This window comes from Boleophthalmus pectinirostris, unplaced genomic scaffold (assembly GCF_026225935.1).
Source record: "Boleophthalmus pectinirostris isolate CB_2022bp ecotype Guang Dong unplaced genomic scaffold, ASM2622593v1 HiC_scaffold_1, whole genome shotgun sequence".
In the NCBI taxonomy this organism is placed as follows: domain Eukaryota; kingdom Metazoa; phylum Chordata; class Actinopteri; order Gobiiformes; family Gobiidae; genus Boleophthalmus; species Boleophthalmus pectinirostris.
This window is the reverse complement of record NW_026570970.1, coordinates 24,256,464-24,280,081: the sequence shown is the minus strand read 5'-3', so window position 1 is coordinate 24,280,081 and position 23,618 is coordinate 24,256,464. Positions and strand designations below refer to the sequence as shown.

General features: G+C 37.1%; 1 protein-coding gene across 1 annotated transcript in view; it reads right to left on the bottom strand.

The window, feature by feature from the left end:
- Positions 1 to 11,077: 11,077 nt before the first annotated feature.
- edar (ectodysplasin A receptor) overlaps positions 11,078 to 23,618 on the bottom strand; it is a 35,650-nt gene continuing 23,109 nt past the window's right edge. The window contains exons 5-12 of the mRNA XM_055154121.1: positions 23,048 to 23,133; positions 19,111 to 19,182; positions 18,892 to 19,017; positions 17,942 to 18,016; positions 15,718 to 15,790; positions 13,387 to 13,687; positions 13,246 to 13,309; positions 11,078 to 12,815 (exon numbers count right to left, since the gene is read on the bottom strand). Coding sequence (XP_055010096.1) covers positions 12,433 to 12,815; positions 13,246 to 13,309; positions 13,387 to 13,687; positions 15,718 to 15,790; positions 17,942 to 18,016; positions 18,892 to 19,017; positions 19,111 to 19,182; positions 23,048 to 23,133 — 1,180 coding nt within the window. The 3' untranslated portion in view covers positions 11,078 to 12,432. The remainder of the gene's footprint in view (positions 12,816 to 13,245; positions 13,310 to 13,386; positions 13,688 to 15,717; positions 15,791 to 17,941; positions 18,017 to 18,891; positions 19,018 to 19,110; positions 19,183 to 23,047; positions 23,134 to 23,618) is intronic.

The following is a 23,618-nucleotide window of genomic DNA, read 5'->3' as shown; positions in this document are numbered from 1 at the left end:
TTTAGCCATGAGTGATCACAGAGATCTGAAGAGATAAAGCTCTTATACAGGTAGGAAAAGATATGAGTTGGAGTCAATACATTTCAAAGGTCTTTTATGGGATCAGTCTTAACCCATCATGGCAGCTTTGTGGGTAGTTTGGGGTTTGTTTTGTATAATCTGTGAATGCTGATTCATGTTTATTCCACTCACCATCAAATGCTCAACCTGATTTTAGTGAAATCGACTTCTCTTTATGGCCTTATGTTTAGTGATATCAGCTACGGCATTTGCTTATTTGGTTAAAGTTGTGTTTTTCCATTGCTACATTACATTTTACTAATTTTAGTAATTTTTATTTTATTTTATTTATTTATTTCATTTTATTTTTTATCACATCTGGCCATCATGTTGTTTTGACTATAAACTAGGGGTGAATGATATGTGAAAACATAAAGACTGCGATTCATGTAAACATAGTTACCAAACCAAGACTAAACAAAGAAACTAACGTCATTTGCTTCTTTTGACATGTCACACTTTGTTGCAGCTGGTTCAAACCACCTGTCACTTAGTGGATTCAGGGGGAGTGACATGGGAAAAAGTGTCTTTATTTGAGCATAGAGCTGCATTTAAGATAAATTTACTAAAACATGATGTGATGATTTGAACAAAATGGCATATATTCACAGGAATGAGATCACGATTTGATTTTAATTACTATATTGCCCAGCACCGTTATAAAATATTTGTTGTAAAGCTTCTACATTATGTAAAATTGACTTGAAAAACATAAAAAACACACCTGGAGTTGTGTTTTGTTTCACTCACACATGTATGAGATATCATTTATGGAGGTTGTGGAGTTTAAAAACACAGCGAGCACTTCCTGTATTACCACATAACATCACTAGGTGGAGTGTTTTGTGTTTGAGAAAATAATTCTGCCTAAATATGCAGGGTTCGTGTGTTAAACATGTGTGAATGAAACAAAACACAACTCCCGTATGTTTTTAATGAGAAAGAAAATGAGAAAAATGAGAAAACAACATTATAACTAGGGGCGTCAAATTATCGCGTTAATTGCGATTAATTAATTACAGTCATATTTAGCGCGTTATGTTTTTTAATCGCGTTAATCTCATTTTTAATCTCTAACTTTACTGTTTCTGTATGTGAGTTGCTTTATTATAAAATCTGTTTTAATATGTTGTTGGGACAACAACACACACACACACAAAAACACATTTATACATTTTTTTATTTCGGTAATTCCACTCATTGCCGGAAACCCACACAAAACGCGCGCAGTAAGAGCGATGTAAACGTCATGTTAACGTTGGCGGCGTCAGTCGCTCAATGGACGAGGTGGAAGAGCCAGTAGAACAGAGTCAGCAGTGCACAGGTAAAAACACATTCGTGTCTTGGAAATTATTCTCCCGACGTAAAATATAAAAGAAAATAACAAATATAATATCGCCTACAACTTAAATGTCACTGGTGAAAACAACCTGCATAGGCTCATGATGTCTGCACTACTGTCCTATAGTGACCTGCCACATGAGGGGACACGCACACAAACACACGCACAAACACACACAAACACAAACAAACACACACCTTCATCATCATCATTAACCTGAGAACGCGCGGACCACGTTTCCTTCCGTAGTTACTGCGCGGACACCGACGTGCTCCCGTGAGCCGCGTGTGGATCGTGTTTTCTCGCGTACGCTGCGTAAACCGCGCTTCCTCATGTGCGCCTCTAAACCAGAACTAACATCAAGACTAAAACCAGGACTAATCCAGTCCAGGACTAAACCAGGTCTAAACCAGGACTAAACCAGAACTAAAACCAGGTCTAAACCAGGACTAAATCAGAACTAAAACCAGAACTAAAACAAGGTCTAAACCAGGACTAAACCAGAACTAACACCAGGATTAAAACCAGGATTAATCCATTCCAGGACTAAACTAGGATTTAAGTAGGACTAAACCAGGTCTAAACCAGGACTAAAACAAGGACTAAAACCAGTGATCTCATATAAAAAGCATTTCTCTATCAATAATATTTTTAATATGGTTAAGGAAAGACTGGACTTTTTATTGTCTTTAAGTAGACAAAAGTTATTATGTTCAGATTTCCTCGTCTTTGTTACTTTACAGCAAACAGTTTCTTATTCATGGAGACTTGGGCTCAACAGCCAATTTGGAGAGATTTGTTAAACAATAAATGACTTTATAAAGTCACTTTTTTTGTTCTATATCAGTCTTTTGATCTGCCACAATAATGTAATAATGAATTTAAATGAAAATACCTCAAATTGAAGGTTTTTCTCAGCAATTTTTAGGTGAGATTAAAATTAGATTAATTAATTACAGATCATAATTAATTAATCTCTCAATTTTTTTAATCGCATGACAGCACTAATTATAACATAAATCAAAAATTTGTGTAACATTGGCCCTTTAAGGGAATTGTCAAATGTGCTATATAGAGCCTGACCGATATATCGGTTGGCCGATATTATCGGATGATATGGGCAACTTTAGGCATATCGGCTATCGGCCGTTATGCTTGCTGATAGGGGCCGATATTTCACGTGGGCATGTTATACCTCGTTATAAAGCTTAGACTCTCTACATTCTGTTCATTTAATCCAATTTACGGACAGATAAATGTCCTAATATGTGGCTCCACATCAGTATTTATCTACGGAGTCATTTGTCTGTGTGTGTCCATACTGTCCCTGAACACACCACAGAGTCGCGTCACTCACGTGTGTTTGTTTACACCTGCAGACACAGATCCAAACACTGAGATTATATTCTTTTTACGGACAATCGGTTTGAGTCTGGATTAAAAGGACATTTATTAGTGCAGATTTGTGATGTGAGGAGGAGCCTGTATGAGCGGTGAGTGTTGGAAATATGTCGACTCTGAAGCTAGTTTTTGTCATTTGTTATGGGTTAGCTGCTGTAGCTCCCACACATAAACAGTTTTCTATTGGTCTGTTCTAAAGTGACTATATTGGCCGTATATTTGCTACTGGACCTGCACTGATATGTAAATGAGCTGTGAACAGACGTGTGAATTATGACATTTGCGCATATAATTAATTACTGCGGCGCGCACGTATTTACGGCTAAAGGCTAATAGCGCTACTTTATTTACTAGTTATGGGTCCGTCGCGAACGAAATGACTCTTAGAACCGGCTCTTTGAAGGGAACGACGGGAGCCTGATCCTTATTGGGACCCGTGTTTTCTCTTTTTCTCACTTTTTTTCTCTTCACGCTGCGTGATTCGTGGTTTGACAGCGGCAGCGGCTCAAAACGAAACTTTGAGAAATTTGCGTGTACGTAGGACAAAAAAATAAAAATTAAAAAAACGAGCATATTTGACTGTAGTTTAGCATAAAATAAATAAGTCCCGGTTTAGTCCTTTTTCAGTCCTGGTTTAGACCTGGTTCAGTCCTGATTCAGTCCTGCTTTAGACGTGCTTTAGTCCTGCTTGCAATAAAACAATCTGAAGAGCCACTTGGGAGCCAAAAGAACCAGCAGCTTTTAGTGAGCCGAGCCAAAAGAGCTGGTTCTCTAAAAAGAACAGGAATACCCATCACTAGTGTCTAGAATGTGATGCAAAAATGCCATTAAGCCAACCTACTGTCTGTAAATATGATGTAAAGAGGCAGAATAACAATAAATGTTGCCTAAATAAACCCAATTTAAAATCCACCAGAGCCAAACCTAAGTTTTTTAAACAATTCAACATTTACAGTGAATTTTTACATCACTAAATATATCGGCGATTATATCGGCTATCGGCAGCGCCAACTTCCATTATATCGGTTTCATATCGGCCACAGCAAAATCCATATCGGTCGGGCTCTAGTGCTATACACTTATTGTAATTTAACACTGTGGTAATATAACTGGATGCTACGAATGCAAGTCTTACCTAGTGCTTATAAAGCACTAAATAGAAAATGCAACATAGAACAGTAAATCATCTATGCATGCTGCCCTGTACACTTGTAAATCCAGATATGGCCAAATATTTGACATTTCATATAGTTTTACTTTATCAAGAACATAAGATTTACCCTCTGTGGACCAATGTAGATTATTCACTCATGCTTGTGTGTGCTACAGCTCCTGCTCTCTGTTCACCATGTTTAACTGTGCCAATCAACTATAAACGCCCCTCCTGATTTATGTTTGGGTTTTTTCAGCAGACCAAAAATTCCTCAAATTACCTTAACGAGTCCCTCGGCTCTGCTCTGGCTGGTGAAGCTCATTAAAATGTTATTTGATTTGAAGAAGGGAGGAGGCAGGGAGAGCACAAAGGTTTTATTTGGGTCTATGCATCCATTAAGAAAAGTCAATCAGCGTTTTGAAGAGACGGACCACCAAATGAAAATTGGATCTGTCATCACAATATGAAAAATAAACCATTCTCTGAGAAAGCTGAGGCTGTATACAGTGTACATTATATTAGGAGGTATAAACTATGCTTTTGGGGGTTAGACTTGATTACACCATCATCTTGCTGAAATATTGCTCTTTTCTATGTAATTACTTTAAAGCTCATTTATTTTTTCTATATCAGTTCCACCACACAATGGATCTATTGGGGTACATTATCCACCCAATTATTTTATGCTAATTTAAAGTACACATTGTAAGCAAAAGAAATATAAATATTTGGTTTTCATTACGCAGATTATTTGTAAAAGATTATATATATGCAGGATTTTAAATAGATGTATACCAGATGCCCTTTCTGGCACCATATTCCTAATTGCTAATCATAATTCCTAATCCTAATATGCATGTTTGGGACTTACTCAAATAACAGGGTTTTGCCTATACTGCAAATCATTGATATAATTTGATGAGACATGTTTCTTTTTCTTTAAATATCCCTGTTTCCAAATTAGTAGTCTAGTTGAATGACATGCGCTGTTTAAATAACATATCTGAAGAATAGACCGTAACCGTTTTCCACTCTATTAGGTCTACTGAAACACAGGTTGTTCTCAGGAGCCTGGTTCTGCACACACCCCATAAAACTCCCATAAGTGCTTGGTGTTGAGGCTGTAATGATTTGCACTCAGCTTATTGGCACTTTCTCTTTGGAGGAACAATTATAGTTTTTACAACTTACCTGTAAAGCAACTACTGGCATTAGGCTTTCATAAACACGGAGCTTTTAATTTAGTGGCTGTTAGGCCTAAAGCGTACACTAGGTAACACCAGGTAACATACAGAATATAGTGGATGTTTTGTCACTGGTGAGTGTACCTTTTGATTTTTCATGTGTATGTGAAAAGGCTTTATGATTTCATTGTCCCCGTCTTTTCCCAAACCATGCCTCTGCAATGAATTATTTTGTGATCAAATTCATTACTCAGATTTGAGGAGTCTGGTATGGCATCTGATGTAACAATTCTGTCAACTAGACCAGTGGTAGCCTATATCTATCACCGACATTTAAGCAATTGAGTAGTGGTAGTATGCCCTCACAGACACTTTTTATATAGGAAAGTACACCTCAGTCAATTCCACTTTTAATTCCCTAATAAAGAATTAAACTGGAATCTAATGAGAAACAAAAATTTAGAGCACATGCTATTCTTCATGGTAACTGTTGGCATCCATATTGTAATCATAAATAATTGCAGTTAAATTATCACCTTTTAATATCTCTAAAATCCTCAAATGATTCACTAATAAAAGCATAAATATTACAGGTCCCGACACATTAGACATTTGAACAGCAGGTAATACAACAAGATTAATGTTTTTACGTACAGTGAATGTGGTATTAGAGTAAGTTTAAGTTAATTGCTGTAAAGGACACTCCTTAGCCTGCAGATCCACTTTTCAGTTCCTATCCAGACCACAGATATAAAAAGTCCTTGTGTAGTGCCATCCTAGAGTTCGACAGGGCTTATCACAGTGAACAATGATGTAGGGTAGAGCAGGATCTTTGAAACCCGATGATAGAAATAACACCAATGATCCCATGCCCCACAGCAGCAGATCCACAGTTTTATCATCCTGAGCCAGCACATACAAATACTTAGCTGTGAGGTCTTGGAAAACCTGACACAATCGCACAAAGGCAGCTGCCATCTTCTGTGAGGTCATGTACAAAGCAAAAAGAAATCAAACATGTTTAACATTATCGTTCATCAATTCTAATCATCAGTGATATGATAATGATACTCGAGGTCTTCAGACAATCCTCTGCTCCAAAACACATGCTTTACTGACCAACTGCAGACTTTGGAGAAAGAATTTTGAGTATTTTTTCTATCACATCTGTCAAATTCTGTCAATTAAATGAAAGAATGTACTGTTAGTGTTATAGGCTATTAAAATACATTTTTTATTTTTATTATATAGGACAAAGTACAATTTTAAAAAGGAATAGATTTGCCCCGCTATGTTGTTATTGATATTCATATGTCTTCAAGATGGTTGAGCCTGACCCTGGAGAGTGGTCTGTTAAGAGCTAGATAAAAAGGTCCATATTTTCATTATGTAACCCGCTTCAAAAACATAGAGCTGTGTTTTGTGCCATTCGTGCATTTTTGACTAATCCTGGAGATATTTACTCACTCTGCTTTTCAAGAGCTTAAAACACTGTATTCCACCAGCTGATATCATGAAGTGTCCTTCAGAAAGGGAACAATTTTAGCACACTTAAAGCATGGATTGCTAATAGCACTTTAGTTTTAAGTGCACAGACATTAGACTTAATACACCAACAAAAACTGCAAATGCAAAAGTGAAAATTTAAAAATCTTTGAATAATGCATCATGCCTTTTAGGGTCTACTTAATTGTTCTTTAGGGGAAACCAGTCAGGGGCAGTGGTCTATTTCCAGTCATTAACTTGATGGAGGAAACTGGAGTGCTAAGAACAAAACCACAGACTCAGAAAGAGCATCCACCTCCACTGAGTCTGGGATTCAAACCTGGAAACTTCCCACTGCAAGGCGCTGCTACACAACTGTCTCTGAAACACGAATTCATTATGGGGCTGTTATATGGCCACATGGAGAACATATGCCCGTTGGTGCCATTTTAATATCTAAATAAAGATTTTTTTTTAGGTTGATACAATTGTTTGGCGAGCTTGCTTCTTTTGCTAATCCACGGGTTATATTTCAGTGTCATTTGAGGTCGTCAAACAAATAATCCTTAAAATACATGAGTTAACTGAAGATACTGGCAGTAGCAAGTTGGCAAACAAGATAAAAGACTATGAGGTAATGACATAATGCTGTAATGGTCTGGTTTGGCCTGAGGTGTTTTTCCAGTGAAACCATCTCTCATTAAACCAAGCACTGAGTTAATATGTCAGCGTTAATGGGCTTTAATTAAATATTAGATTTTTGAATGAACTAGGAAATGTTGGCAGCAGCAATTTCTATAAGCCATTAGACCCTGTTAACAGAATGTGATGGAGCAGCGTAGCCTGTATAGTCATAGATCACTCTGTCTGGAGCATTTGTGAATTAATACAGTTCAGCTTAGTTCATTGGCAATACCACTGGTTAAAATCAGAGATCAAAGAATGATTTGTATTCATTTATTCATTTATTCGTTTATTACTCAGGTTGAGTGGACCTGTCCCAGCAGCTATTGATACTTTGCAGCTGGTGTCATCAACATTCCTTAGGGGTGTGATGCTAACTGCAGGTATTACTCTGTCTGAAGCTCTGTTACTCAAGTTAGTTTAATCTGAGTTTTATTTTAACACAATCAGACTAGAAAAACCTAACTTGATTGGGACTATAACAGTTGTATTGTTTAAATCAAATTTGTATTTTTTTCTTGAATTTTCAGACAATCTCAAAACTTTTTTTGTTTTTTTGTCTGTGGTTGCTAATGTGTTCATTGTGTTAACATGGTAACTAACATTTTGCCAATAGAGACACATGTATAACACCCCCAGCATGATGTCACTTTAAAGTACCAATAGGCGCCTTTTACAATGGTATGTGATTCTTAGTGCTTAAACAAATGGACAAAATTGGCCAATCAAACGTACTGATCACCCATAAATAGGTAGCTAGAAGCACATTACTGACTTAAATTTCCAGCAAAATTCCATTGTACTGTATAGTTAGCTTTTGATCAAGCTTAATATCATTAAGCCTTTTTTTTTTTAAATAATAAAATAGTTTGCATCACTGTCAAAGTCCCTGTGATATGGACTGTGTTCAGTATCCGCAGAGCAAAAATTCTGATGATTGGTGATTGGTGATCATCTACTATTAACAAGGTCTTTCCATTAACATATGGACTATTTCAATTCAATTCAATTCAATTCAAATTTATTTATATAGCACATTTAAAACAACTTCAGTTGACCAAAGTGCTTCACATACAAGTCAACAGCAACAGCATAGAAGAAACAGTTACATATACAAATATACAGAAAACATGTTAAAACTACCAAGATAACCTGACTAGCTCGTACTAAATGCCAGGGAGAAGAGGTGAGTTTTCAGTCTTGTCTTAAACTGCGTTACAGACTGAGAGGATCTGACAGCAAGAGGAAGGCAATTCCATAGTCTGGGCGCTGCCACAGAAAAAGCTCTGTCACCTCTTGTCTTGAGACGAGTTTTGGGCACGACCAACAGGAGCTGGTCGGCTGATCTCAGGGCATTGTAGTGTTTGTAACATATAGCTTGGGACTGGTACAAAGTATAGTGTTTAATTTATATACTATAAATCAAATTGAACTCTAACAGTGTTCCAGATGATGTTGAAATGATCTCTACACTGGACCACTTTTGAACAAATGAGGGATTACACCACCTCAAATTAAAATCACATTAATTTTGAATAATGCAGATAACAGGTTGAACCATGTTGAGCTATGGCACGAGTGTTTTCTTTGGCAGAGAGCTGAGCACACGTTCGTAGTCATACATTATTCATATGGAGCTTGTTACGGAAGATTTAATGATTGTTGAAATGACACTCGGAGAAAAGGCCAAATTAGATTTCTGGGTTCCCACACGCCCAGGAAAAATCTATTATTTTTAAGGCTATCTATCACTGTCCAGTAGTAAAAAGTGACATGTTGGGTAGGCCTACATGCAATTCTGCAAACATATTAGACATTGCTAGACTGTCATTTGACATTCTGTTCTGAAGAAGCTTTTGATTCAAGGGTAGAAAAATACTGACCCTTAGTAACATACATACACTAACTGATTGACTAATAAACAGAAAAAATCTTTGACTGTAACAAGCCACTTATTAGTCCAAATCCCTAACTTATTGCCTAAAGATCTTGCAAAATCTAAAGAGCAGCCAGGTTGGAGTATTGATCTTTATGGCTGCTTTAAAGGTACACTTTTGTAATGTAACTTTTACAGGTCAGATCTGTGTAGAGGTAAACCCGAATAACTGTTTTCAATGTAAACAAGCAAAAGGGACAAGCAAAAGGCAGAACCCACACCAGAACAGTTACACAGAGTACCTTCTCATTGCTTGTACGACTAAAGGACTGCACAGATATCATAACCTATCATTCAGTCACACAGTCAGTACAGTATGTAGACTGTGTATACAAATGGACAGAGCTAACCCACTAACCGCTACGTTCCAAACAAGAAGTGTTCATGGGGGCGCTTCCTGCTCCATTCACTGTTACCAGTTGACTTTACATTGGAAAAATGTCACCCATCTCCCTGTAACTGCTGTGAGGCTGTCAAATTGTGCCATCATCCCCTCCGACCACCACCATCACTCAAAAATGAAACAGTCTACGGTACAGTGCAATCCCAATGTTTAGACACAACTCAAATACTAACAACACTGAAACATGTTTTGGCATACATCTTTATTATAGTATACAATATGTACAATAATAAGTTATATATACAGTTACACTTTGGTGGCGTGATGAGTTTGAATGTGTCTCTACATGTCCTGCTAATGAATGAGTGACTGAGGTAAGTTATTCTACATTGGCTTCTGTACATCATACACATATTAATGCCAGACAGGATTTGACCTGTCTCAAAACAGGGCTGTTGTCCATTTTCAAATTCAATCCACAAATCACATTATTTACAAAAAGCATAATAAAACAAAGTCGGAAAACATGTTGGACCTGTTTTGAGTTGGTCCGAGCGAAGACCACACCGTTTTCGTTTTAAAAGGTGAGTGTTTAATTTGCTTTGACAAAGATCTTAGAAAAAACATCCATGCTGTATAAGCAATGCATATTATTCGTTGAAATACTGGAGTCCTGCCCCAGAAAACATTAGAACTTGGCAGCAGGCGGGTTGTTTGATTTTCAGCAGAGCAGTCAAGGGACATTATGTTGACAACACCAGGCATCAGATATAGATCAGCTCAATTCAAAAGCACTGAGATCAAAAGAGTCCCTGGCATTTTGAGTTAAAGTTGGAAACCACAATAAACCTTGAATATAGGCCTTTCTTTATGTTCAAACTAATGCTTATCAGTCCCCATACGCTCCTAATGCTTCCTGAAGGAACAGAACCTTAGCAACTGCATATTTTTCTTATTTGGCGTATTAGTCCCATAGGGGGGCATGACACAGCTGACCACAGTAATGTTTATTTTGTACACTAAACTTCTTGGCCACATGACTGGAATATTGTTGATAGAGTTTTTAGTAAACCTTTTTCACATTGTGCTTTTGATCTTTCTTTTTCTTCTTGATCATCCATATGGAACAATAAGTAAGTAGCAAATATTTCTGCCCATAACCATTAGTATTTTGGGCCTGATCGAGCTTTGTGTTTTTCAGAGTGACTCTAATTCATTTTCTGGAAAAATTTAAGCTTTTTTTCTAAGTTCCTTTCCTTTTTGTGTAAATCATTTAGAATTCTTTGGTATCTGTTCTTTACATGCCTTTTAATGAAATTACAACTCTGTTTTACCAAATAACATTTTATGTTACCTCCTTGACTCCTGTAATAGTCCATATCTCAAACATTGATGAGACAATAAACAATAACATCATTTACCGTGATAAAAAGGATAGACATTAATTGTTTTTTTTATATATTCACCATTATATCACCAGAGTGTGCAGAAAAAAGCTACTTATCCCTGATGTTCTATTGTAGATCACTGTTGTTTTCACTTGTAACAAAGTACAATATTATAGTTTGAATTTGGGACCTTTTCATAATATTAAAACTATAATTATACATATCCATAACAGTTTAATTAGCGTGATATAAACCTTAGTCACAATTATTTTGGCTATGATAATTGTGGCACCAAATTTCAATATAGTCCCATGCCTAACTTTAAATCGGTACAGAATACGCACACATACACAACTTTGATTTTAGTCCATTCCATAATAATCTGTTCACACTCTAGAAAATTTCTTAACAATAATAGAAAAATATAAATTGCTTTAACAACTTAAAAGACCTTTAACAGATCTTGATACACATCACCCTAGCGCTTTGGTTCACTGCTTTATATGATTGTAGAATTATGTTTGCCTAGTTGTATTCACGTAGCAGCCACCCCAGGCAGTCTCTCATGCCTCCCCTCTCTCATATCTTTTAAAGCCTGTTTTTATAGTGTTTCCACTGGGCTTTTGGTGGGTAAGTGGTCCTAAATGCTTAATTGGGTGCTGGAAATCACAGGCACTTTGCACCAGCTCTGTAAACCACAACACTTCAGCCTATTAGGAGCCCAGGGCAGCCACACGCCAAATAATTAGGACTGGCGGCAGGGACTAGACCGCAGTGATTTTGGTAAAAGAGGGTAGAGGAAGGAACCAGGGGAGGGGGGCATAGACATAGATTATAGGGTCAGGACACAGGAAGTATTAGCAGTGTATTAATAGAAAAGGTTAGTCTTGGTTGACCAGGTTTTGTGGCTTTTAGTCTAAATTTGCATGATATTACGAGATGCAGAATATTTAAGCATTTCCAGCTGGTGTCATGATTGCATTTTAAGAAGATAGCTCAATCTCCCCTGTGTCTGAATGTTCAGTTTTGCACAAACATCTAGTAATGGATTCATTGTGATGCAAAATGGGGCCCTCTTTTCTACTTGATACTTTTCTCATGATATCTTCTATTTTGTGCTATTGCTTTGTGACCAGCACATAAAATGTTATCAAATACTAAATCATTTTTATCATCACAAATGTGCATAAAAAACTATGGATTTCTATAAATGGTTTTCCACAATAAAAATACTTGATTGAGCTTATTATAAGGTCTTTGGTCAAGTTAGAGTAATCTCTCATGTTGTCTACTTCACTTGTGAAGGTAAAATTCCAGTATTGCAGTAATGGTTGTATGATTGTTCTATGATATTCTTCATGTACTTGATAGTCACATGCTGTTAGCTCAGTCTCTATGCTTATAGTCTTTACAGTTTATGCAGTCTGATCAGTCTCTTTTGGACTGTCCCATAAACTTAGACACTGGCACAGCGCTGAGAGGGTGAGGAGCAGGGGGAGGTGCACACCAGCTGACTGTGAAAGCTCCTCCCATTAGCGTTTGTCGTTAGAGTTAGTTCGGAGCTGCACAACACATCTGCACACAGGGACTCCACTGCATCCAGCCTCTCTATCTGCACCAGGCGGGTGAGCAGGTCAGGGATGCTGTAGCCTGCGGTGCTTACACGTTCAAACAGCTGCAGCCCATCGCTCATTCCCCCGATCTCATCCCGCTTCAAGCCAAAACTCTCAGCCAAATGCCTCCACGTCTTTACAACAGCCGCCTCACTGCTGTAAGAGGAGCTCAGCATGCGACTCGCCTTCTCCAGACAGTCGAAGGGAAGCTCAGTGGGACTCAGGCCTGGAGAGGGGAAAAGAAATGGTCAAGGTTTATTTATGTTGTGCTTTCATATCTTCACTGGGACTTACATTGAGGAACCAAGTAAATTAGACATACTCGCACATCCATTCATCAATAGTGGTGATACATGAGGCAAGGGAGACATCTGAAGTGTCTTGCCCAAGAACACAACAGTACTATGCATTGGTGAGAGTAGGAATCTATCCGCCAACCAATAGAGGGTAAAGGCTCTTCCATTAAGCCTTTGTCATTACTGAATCGGCAATTATATAACTTAACTTAATTACTTGATTAAATATGTTTACTTCAGTACAATGTGTACACCAGATGCTATTCCCAATTTCTGTTATATAGCTATAGATTATGCTGGCTTGTGACTAGATAAATAAGACTGAATCAGATTGAATTGGTCAAATACAATATATCTTACCTTCTGTCATACTGCAGGCTCTGGCATACAGGTCCAGAATCTTTTTTCTTCGACTCTGCAGCATCTGTAAAAGACACTGATTAATATAGGATTACTATGAACTATATAACAACACATAGGTTTCTCATATCTTCTCCCTACCCCTGGCGTTTTGTTATTGTTGTTGAGGGCGTTCATGCTGCTGATGTGGTTGTGGTTACTCAAGTGGTTGGGACTGGGGACAGAGCTGACGGGACTGGTGGTCCCGTTACACACACGCTCATGCTCCAGGAGACCCAGAGACAGGAGGCATAGGTCCGGCTTGTTGCCCACATTCACCAGGCACAGGTTGGTGGTGAGGTTATTGGAGTCTGCTGAACCCTGTTTGTCCAAAGCCGCCTCCTCATCACTGTCAATGCTGCGACCCAAGAGCTGCTCGTTTTCAGAAGAGGCGTCATTTTCACTGGGCAAAAACACACAAAGAGATCATTTCAGGTTACTTATGCAAATGATAAAGTCTACAATTCTATGTATATAACCTGGTTAATAAACGTATCACAACTGACACCCTTTCTGACACCATTCTTCTTTATGTATATGTATAATGTGTATGTCCCAATGTTTTTACTGTGTATTAGTAAGTGTGACATATTTATAGGGCTGAGCAATTGATAAACTGTTATTCAAATCAACATGATGAATGCCACTTTAACAAAAACATTTTATCCATTAATATGAGGTAAAAAAATGAAATAAATATAGTTTATTTTTTGCGATATTGCTACCTGAAATATTGTTAATTCATTTTCCCCCAGTTATTTTTATATTAATATGCACACTTAAAAAAATATTTATACTTCCATTGTTATTGTATTTTAAATGTATTCCCATAAATGATAGAACTAGCCCCTCATTGCCCATTATGATACTAGATAATGTTATTTATGTATGGTCCACTATCTGTGTTTGTGTCCTGTTTCTCTCAAAATCACCTTGGCGACAGAGCTCCTCACAGAATACCATTGTTTTCTTGACACCCTTTTTCAGTAAATGCACAAAAATAGCATTGTTTTTGAGACATCGAATACCTGCTCTGGCAGCTAACAGTGCGAGTTAGCACATCTTTTGGCATGCTGCTGTACCACACTGTTTACAGCCGCTGTTGCCGTGTGGGTCTCATCTACTCTAATAATACACTCTCAGAGACACTGGCAGAGACAGAGGCTAAGCAGGTCTCCTCTACTTCCCTATAACAGCAACTGTCTATGGTCAATAAACGCATCATTGTCCATGGGAACAAGTGTCTGCTCTCAACTTGTAACATTCTTGGAAGTTTGAAATTCTATTATATTTTCTTTGTTCTTATTCAAGATTCTCACAAATGTTTAGTATAGGTCAGTGGATAAAGATCATATATTTGGGAAAGAATCTAGTTCACTAACCATTAACCAACCAAATAAAAATGTGTTCTATGCAATTGTGAAACATAATAATAGCTTTGAAAATGAATGGAAGCTTTTTTGTATTTGAGTCCAGATGGGGGCACTATTTACTGTAAAGGCACTGTAAGATAGGATCACTGTCTTAGCAGAGGGCTACGCTATTTTTTATTTTGAATATTTTAATACATCAACAACACACCTTTTACTACACATACCCATTCAAACCTGTCCCGCTCTTTCGCCCTGTACTGTATATTCTAAGTGGAGCTTGGAGTAAATACCCCTATGCGCTACACAACACTGCCTGTCACGATCTGGGGAATGTCTACACCACCTTCAACCACCCTCACCAACCTCCTATCTCCTCCATCCAAGCCACATAATGGTTCTCTGCTTCATTAAAAATAAATAGCTTTTTCCATACACATACATGTACGATATTTCCAGAGACAGAGCTGCAGTGACTTGTTGTGTGGTGGCCTAATTGTGGGCAGATGCTGAAACAAATGATAAAATCCCTGTTTTCTCTTGTGTGGGAGTCAGAGAGACGCCGGGTGCAAATGTAAACATGGACTCTATATGGTCATTATGAGCGTTTAAAGACCAAGGCACATGTGCAACAGAGTCTGTGGGAAGTATATTAGCTAGTGTATAAGCAACAAATAGAGATGACCAATATGTTTTCAACTGTATGTTTACACTGTATATACAATTCTATGGTGTATTTCTCTAAGATATCTTTCCTATGTAATTCAAAATTAAAGCAACATCATCTAGCTTTCTGAAGGTGGTACGTCACCCACATGATTCAATGGAAATAAATAGTTAAAACCATACTTCGCATCATTCTCAATGAAGATAAATGCATTTGATGCCATATTGTGAAATATTATAGCCATAGGAAAAACATTTCCATGGAGACAAGCAGGGGGAGGTGCTCCACATTTTTTTTGCAGACATTTAATTTTTGAACTATATCCAAGAATAAGTTATTTGTTCAAGAGTACCCCCCAGTAGTGTTTTGCTTCATTATTCATCAATGTTTGCTTACCTTTTTACGGTCTTTTGGGGAGGGGCTTTCAATTTGTCAAATTCATCCTTCTCTGCATAGATCACAACGTTATCTGTAAACGAGAGGATACACATAAACAACAAAGTCGTTGACATTTATAGTCTACAAGCTGCATTAGTAAGATATATTATAAAGTAGGTAAATTAAAATAAAGGTTTGTTTTCAGCACAGTTTCAACAATAATAGTACTTCCTAATAGTATGAATTAACTGAAATTATGCAACAGACTGACAAATAGTTATACTATGCAGAAGCCATCAAGGTTGTAAATAACAGAAAATAACTTTTAGAAGTTTTATCAAACATCTGTTAAAATATAATGACCCCCTCAAACTTCTTCATGTTTGAGTGGGCCTCATTCACCTATTCTATTTATCAAGCGTTGCCCAGAGAATACACTGATTTATTCCCCATTGCAGCTTTATGACTTCATTAGAGAATATAGCAAGATAAATGACATATTAAATGGTTATAGCGTATTTGCCCTTACATCATACACACTGATGGTGGTAGACAGCATAATGACTGAATCCCTGAGTGGAACAAATTTAATGTGCAGGTCTTGTGTGTGTGTGTGTGTTTAAACTTCAGCCAGTGCGTCTTTCATCTTAAAGCCATATTAAGCTGCTGTCTACATGAGTGACAAGTAACTCCAGTACTGCTCCGAGCAAGGGCTCCTACCCACCTCCACACATACCACTTATTCATACACACTTTTAAGGCTAGACCCAGATATTTATTGCTTTAGTCATGCCCTAACTTTATCATATTATATTGTTAAGTCAACGACCTAATTGTACTATATAATGTGTTCCTGACCGCAGATTCAGCTGAGGTACGTGTGTGAACGTGTGGGGTTTTCGGTCTCCGCCACATGGGAGCAGTTAGTCAGAGCGTCTGGATTTGAAATTGAACAGAGCATCTTTGTGAAAGGAAATGGCGCCTAAAGCATTGTATGATGTGCATGGACATACCACCCAGAGGTGTTCATATAGGTCTGTCAGCTCATTCACAATAATGGATTGAACTAGACAAAGCATAAATGCGTGAAGAATTGGATTTGGTTGTAAAAACATTAGATGGACTGTTAAAAACATGATGCCTAGATAATAATAGATACTAAAACTAGTATTGAAACTAGATACTTGTTTGAACAGGCATCAATACTAAAAAAAACATACATAAATAGAAAAAGTTGGAACAAGTTTAGGATAGTCTTGATTTGTATCAAAGGTAATAAGGGTGCGTTCACACTTGCACACAGACCACATAATTGTCACTAATCCTGGATTAGACTAATAATTAAGATAAGAAGCTAATAAGAAGCAAATAATATTTGGTGTTGAAAACTACATTGCATGTTATTATGTAAAAAATATGCTGCTATTATAAATGAGGTATCAAAACAACACCACTTTCTCCCATAGTAACTAAAGGTCACAGTATTCTATGGGTACATTCATATTTGAAAACACAAAGGACTAAGACCAGGACTAAACCAGGACTAGAGCAGGACCAAACCAAGTCTATATCAAGACTAAAGTGGGCTCAAACCAGGACCAGTGTGAATGCTTCTATCTCAGAATGTAGCTTACCTAAGGCCCGCAGTTGCTGGTTGAGTTTTGTAAAATAATGAATGAATAAATGTTATGTAACTAGTATGTTTTTGTCTACATCTATTACATTTTCCGTTTCCTTCCTGAGTATCTGGAAGCAATAAGTACAATATTGTAAAACAAATAGCTAAACATGTGCTAGGGGAAGAAAGTCCATATGGTTTGCACAGCGAGAATGTGGATAATGAATGTTTACTCATTTGTCTTTGTTTTATGTACCATTTCCCCAATCATTAGCTTTGTCAATGTCTGTATTGTTTATGCACATTGCATTATCACGTTAGTCATTACAAATACATTTCTTTATTCACCAATCAAACAATGCACAATTAATGTCGCCACTAACCACTTCTGTAGAGTAAAATATGCTTTGTATTTTCAATTATGTAGAGTAAGAGTAAAAACAGGATATGGCTAATAACTAGGAGACATGGATGTAAACACGCCCATTGTTTCCACTGTTAGAAATAGGTGATTATGGAGTTTAGCAGTAAGTGTAATGCAATGTAAAAGTGTCTAAATGACAAAAACAGGATGCAGCCAAAGATCTAAACCACTACAAGGCTTCATTATCCACAGTGCCTCACCGGGGACGTCTTTCTTGTCTTCCTGTTTGCTTGTCTGAGCCTCCACGGTCTTCACCACTTGTCCGGAGCAACATGCTAGGGACAGACATAATGGAGGTAACATTAATAGGGTTAACATAATTGGCGCTGTAGGCTGGAGCTGAGTCTGCAGGTTCTCTACCATCACCTGAAGACATACAAGCTAACGTCCTGGTGAGTGTTAATTGCTCTTAGTGATTCAGTGCTAATGATGTAATGGCTGATCTAGGGAGCACCTCCATGTTCCGCTCTCTTTTTACTCTGTCTACCCTACTACTAAGGAGGGTCATTAAAGGCCCTGTACACATTTTTCCCCATGTACAAGCAGGTCTTGAGGTCAAAATATGTCCGCTGGGTCCTGTCTGCATCTAACTGCAAAGTGTTTAATCATCAGGAAATGTGCTGTAGCGAGCTAGTAGAGTTAGTGGCAAAACTCTGCTAGGGTCTCTGAGAGTTGCGATTAGAGCTTATAAACTAATTGGATCATTGGTGAATGATCAGGATGTCCAGTTTGCATGTTGTACAAATGCAAATGCTTTTCACATCACAAGGCAGTAAAAAATCTAGTACAATATCTCAATAGTGGTAACTTAATTGCAAAGACCCACCTAAACTATTTTTTATTTTTTTTAATTCATCCATTTATTAATTTATTAATTTATTCATTTTGATAGTCTGGCTTTGCTTGTTAAAAATAATTGTGCTATTAAACTGCAGTCATCTCAGTGTCACAGGCAGTTTTCAAAAATGTAATAATATACTTCATTATTAAATATTATGGTGGATGGATGTAACATGTAATTAAGGCCATACAACATTTCGTTTTTGAGACAGAGCCAAAGCTGTGTAATCTAATATAGTAACAATCCACTTTTGATAACATTATATAGAGACAATCAAGTTGTAGTAAAACAAAGTGCACTGCTGCTTACCATGCCCATTGGGTTTGGCCTTCAGGATGTAGAACATGATGATGAGGACGATGGCAATAGCCATGATGAAGATGGTCGACATGGCGATGATCAGGGCTGTCGCTAGGTGACCCTGTGCTGTAGGCTCTGAAACATCAATCAGATGATGATTACACTGATCAGAGAAAGTACTGGGAGATATACCAGATAGGGCTTGTCTACATGGATTTTTGTGGTTACCTTTATGACGAGAGGGGAACATGGTGGTGCTCCCTGGATCAGCTGGAGGGGGTGCAGGTGCTTTGTTTCTACCTGTAAATAGACAACACAGAATAAATTTAAATAGTATGGTTATTATTTTAGCTGAGTACGTCCATTATTGGTTGATGAAAATTTGAAATGTCCATAAAGAATTAAGAACAAGTATTGCAATAAAGCTTAATTCTCCTATTTCAAAATTGCAAAAGGAGTATTTAATTATGTAAATCTGTCTAAGTAGTTAGTAGCTCTCAGAAATCCTTTAGTGTATGACTGGTATTCACATGCATGAATTTTCAGATGTGTGCAGCCGTCCACAGCAGAGCTGAATCAACAACAGCAAAGCAGAACTTCCACAGTTGTTGCATAAAAATTGGGACTAAACTAAGATTAAATCAGGATCTTAACCAAGACTAGACTAGGACTAGAATGAGACTATACCATATATGCAGTACATAGGACTCTAGAACTAGATCCCAAACCAGGAAAAACATGCTACATAAAGCATTTATCCCTAAACTAATCACTAAACTGGAAGTGGAAGCATTCTATTCTACTGCAGGATTGGACAAATTCCTTGGTGGAAATCTAGGGCCTCTTAGAATTACATTAGCTTGCACATTTTAAAACACCACTGGACATTAGTTACAGTTAATAGTGGCATTTAAAATAATAGATTGAAATGGGTATAGTTAGCTCTAATTGAGGGAATAATGGTGCCACCCAGAGTCACTATTCACTGGAAATTGGCACATCTCTCCTGTTTGAATGTTTGTTGCAGAGACGTGCATTGACTCCAAGTGGAAAATTTGCTTTGGCGTATCATTTTGTTGACTTTTGCTCAATAGACAATGTTACTGGCATCACTTTAGGCTCACTAACATTTCACAAACTCAATTAACCATGTCCAATAAAAGTGTTTGTCTCTAAGAACCTCATGGGAATTGTAGACACTTTCCAAATCGCTCTATTTAAAGCAATTTTGCAAGCAGTAGCACATTTTAGTACTGACAATAACATTTATTAAAGTTAAAGTTCTTTACTCTTAAAGTACTTTTACTTTTACTTTTAAAGTACTTTTAAGAACTACTCAGACTGTTTCCACTAGTTTCGACTGCTGTAGCTAATACTTCTACTACTGTGTGTAGTACATAAAATCAGTTTTAATAACATTTGCTCATTATTTTATGCTCTTGAGGTGGTTTGTTTATCAATGTTACAGTTTTCACAAGTCTTACACTCCTCCCTGTTGCTTCCCTTTGGTCCTCGTACCATCACACTCTGATATGCCCTGTGGCTGCAGACATTAACAAGCGGGGTATGTGTTTACACTTTTGGGATCAGGATATGTGCCCCAACTGGAATCTTGTTTAGCGTCTTGTGGTCTAATCTCTTAATCATGACTGCAAGGCTGAAAACATGCGGCAAAATGATAATTCTGCAGGGAAATGTGGGAAAACAGGTCCAAACAATCACAGCAAGGAGCAAAATTACATTGGGCTGATTTTTCAATTTTTTTAAGAACAGAAAATCAAAGCGTTTCTCATGGTTGATGTGAGAAGTTGTTTACTTACAGCTGAATGCAAAAATGCTTTGAAACTTACAGGAAATAACGGTGGCGGACAATCTCTCCATCTCTTTGGGTAATTATCGTTTTGTATTAAGTGCGTGGGTGTGTGATAGGAGAGACTCCAAATGACAAAAATTTATCAAACTGTGACAGCTCTAAAAACAGTAATTCCGACAAAGCCCCTTACATCTGCCTGCCAAAAAGTAGTGTAGACACAAGCAGCTACACGCTAATCACCTCTTTCTCATACCCACTCCAGTTTTAATTATCGCACAAACAGAGCCACAGAAGCCAGGGTAATTTACAGATTACATGGCGAGTGTCAGCCTGCCTACAGCCCTTACAAGCAGAACTCCCAGCTACTAGCGATACTTTGACTTATTTCGGTCACATAAATATATACTTATCAACATATTGTTTGGTGAGGATTTGATTAGTATACTGTGGTGGTTTCATCATGAAGCTTGACTTTATTTTAAATATTTTTTATTTTGCTGTGTATCCTGAGTATACCATTGTCATTTGCTTTGTTTGAATAAAAAAAAAGCAAAGGATTTTTATCACGAGGGTTAGATTTTTAACTGGTCTTATGTTTATTAATAAATGAATTATTATTGTAGTCAAGTCACCATTTCTCAAGTCACTCTCAAGCCCTCAGTATTGAGTCCAAATCCATGGTCCACTGTCTAAGCTTCAAAAGGAGACACTCTTTTTTGTTAACTCCTAAGTCATAGGTGAATACTACGTCTACGTCACATATCTCAATAATTAGACCAAAACAGGACTCTCATCCTCATAATCTGGTTAATTGATAATTCTGATTATTCAGGTTACAATATCATAAGATTGACAACTGATACTCTATTAGAAGCCATAGTAACAGTTAAATCTGTAGTCCAAAAAAAGTAGTGTTTTATTTGGCTGATGTAATGTCACATCAGAACATTACATTGTGATTTCACAAAACTGGATATAGACTGTAATAGATAATAGCAATGAGCAGTGAAAATGATTCCCTGGGGCAACAACAGGGACATGAAAAACAAATTAAAGACTTATTGGGAACACAGACATTTTCTTCTAATCTCACAATTATCAATGAAGTAAGGTTTCCATGTTGTTTGCTCATCACTTATCAAATAAACTGCTTGCCAATGTCACTCATTTCCATGCCCAGCAGAAACAATTAGAGCGGTGTTGAAAAGTAGGAGTTTGTTGGTAAGCACATATAAAGTTATGGATCTAAAATTCACAGCCTCAGTCTCTACAGGCCTGGACTTCTTTTTGGTGGTTTTCATCTTTCAAAACACTCATTAAATATGGCACAATAACACCACTGTTCATATCCGGGACGCTGCTCTTACACTTGAGGGGGCAAAATATGTAAAATCAATCTTAACGCTGTGTCAGAACCAATACAAAAATAATGTTGACAAGTTTATTTTGGATCAATGTGTTTTTGGTACTTGAAATTACTTGGAAAATGGTGGGCTGATGAAAATGTGCTGCAATATAGAGAAATGAACATGCATTTCGTCATTTTTTTCCATTCTGGCTGTAGTATTAAAAAACACATAGCTTTGAAATGTATCCTCCATAAACTGCGATTGGTTACAGCCTTTACCTCAGGCCCAAAGATGAGGGTGAGGCTCCAAATTAGAAATGCTCACTCCTCATAACAGTAAAAGGATTACGGACTTAGCTGTGCATATAACCACATTAGAGCTGCAAGATTAATCGCTATTTAATCGAAATGGCAAGTCGAATGGACACAGTTAGCAAACAAAATATCCTGTCTTATTCTGCATAAAAAGTGTTAACACTGTGGTTTAGATCTGAGGTCAGTTCTTCTGGACATGTTTAAAATGTGAACTTTGAACATAATCCTATTATTAAAACATAAATCGTAAATCTAAATCTAATGCTTGTTTTACAATTTCATATTTTTCCACAAATCCATAGTTGTGCATTACTGCACTGCATTGTTTGTTCATTTTGGTTCATAAATGTGAACATATATAGTAAAATGTACAAATATAAAGTTGTAATCTTCTTTTATGAAAATACCCACTATAAAGGTGAAAACTCCTAAGCACAAATATCTTGATGTTGAGCCTTCAATTATTTTCATAAACCTGAAACATGTTTTGAAGTGCAGTCTGTTTCCTTTGATTCAGAGAGAGGATTATTTTTATGTTTTAATGTCTTATAATTGAGCGGGACTTGAGCTTTTAAACTCTTAACTGTATGACGATAAACAACAAACATAAAATGAGGAGGAAGAGGATTTACAATTTACATTAATTTCACAGTAGATGATAGATGATTAGTACTATTAGTTGCTCTTACATTCTTTGGTGTTGGCTGGTGCATTTTGGCAGGAGTGACACACCATCCCATACAGGTTTCGGGGTCTATTCTCCAACATGTAATACCTGGGAAACAATAAAAAAAAAAAGAATAAGCAGGCCCTCAAAGTTACTCATTTGATTCATATAAAGATAAAACATTGGGTAAATTGGAAGATGACAGTGGTTCATTGGTTATCAGTGGTTAATAGTCTTGCCTAAATGAATGAGCATGTGTTTGTGGGAGCAATGAATTCAAATTAGCATCATGTATGTGTACATCAACAAGCACTGTCCCGACCAAATAAACAAATAATAATTTCTGGTAGGGGCACATGTAACAAAATATGAATATTAACTGCATGTAAGATTCTGTTCACCAAAACAAAGGAGCTAAAAGAAGCATAGTCCATAACCTGTAAACAGAGTATTCATATTTCATTATGTGATTTTAATGTTTTCCATCTTGACAACTAGATACTCACTCTATCCATCCCATAAAACTAAACATGATATAAGATTCAGTAATGCGGCTTTTTAAGATTCAGTAATGACTATGATGTAACAACTTG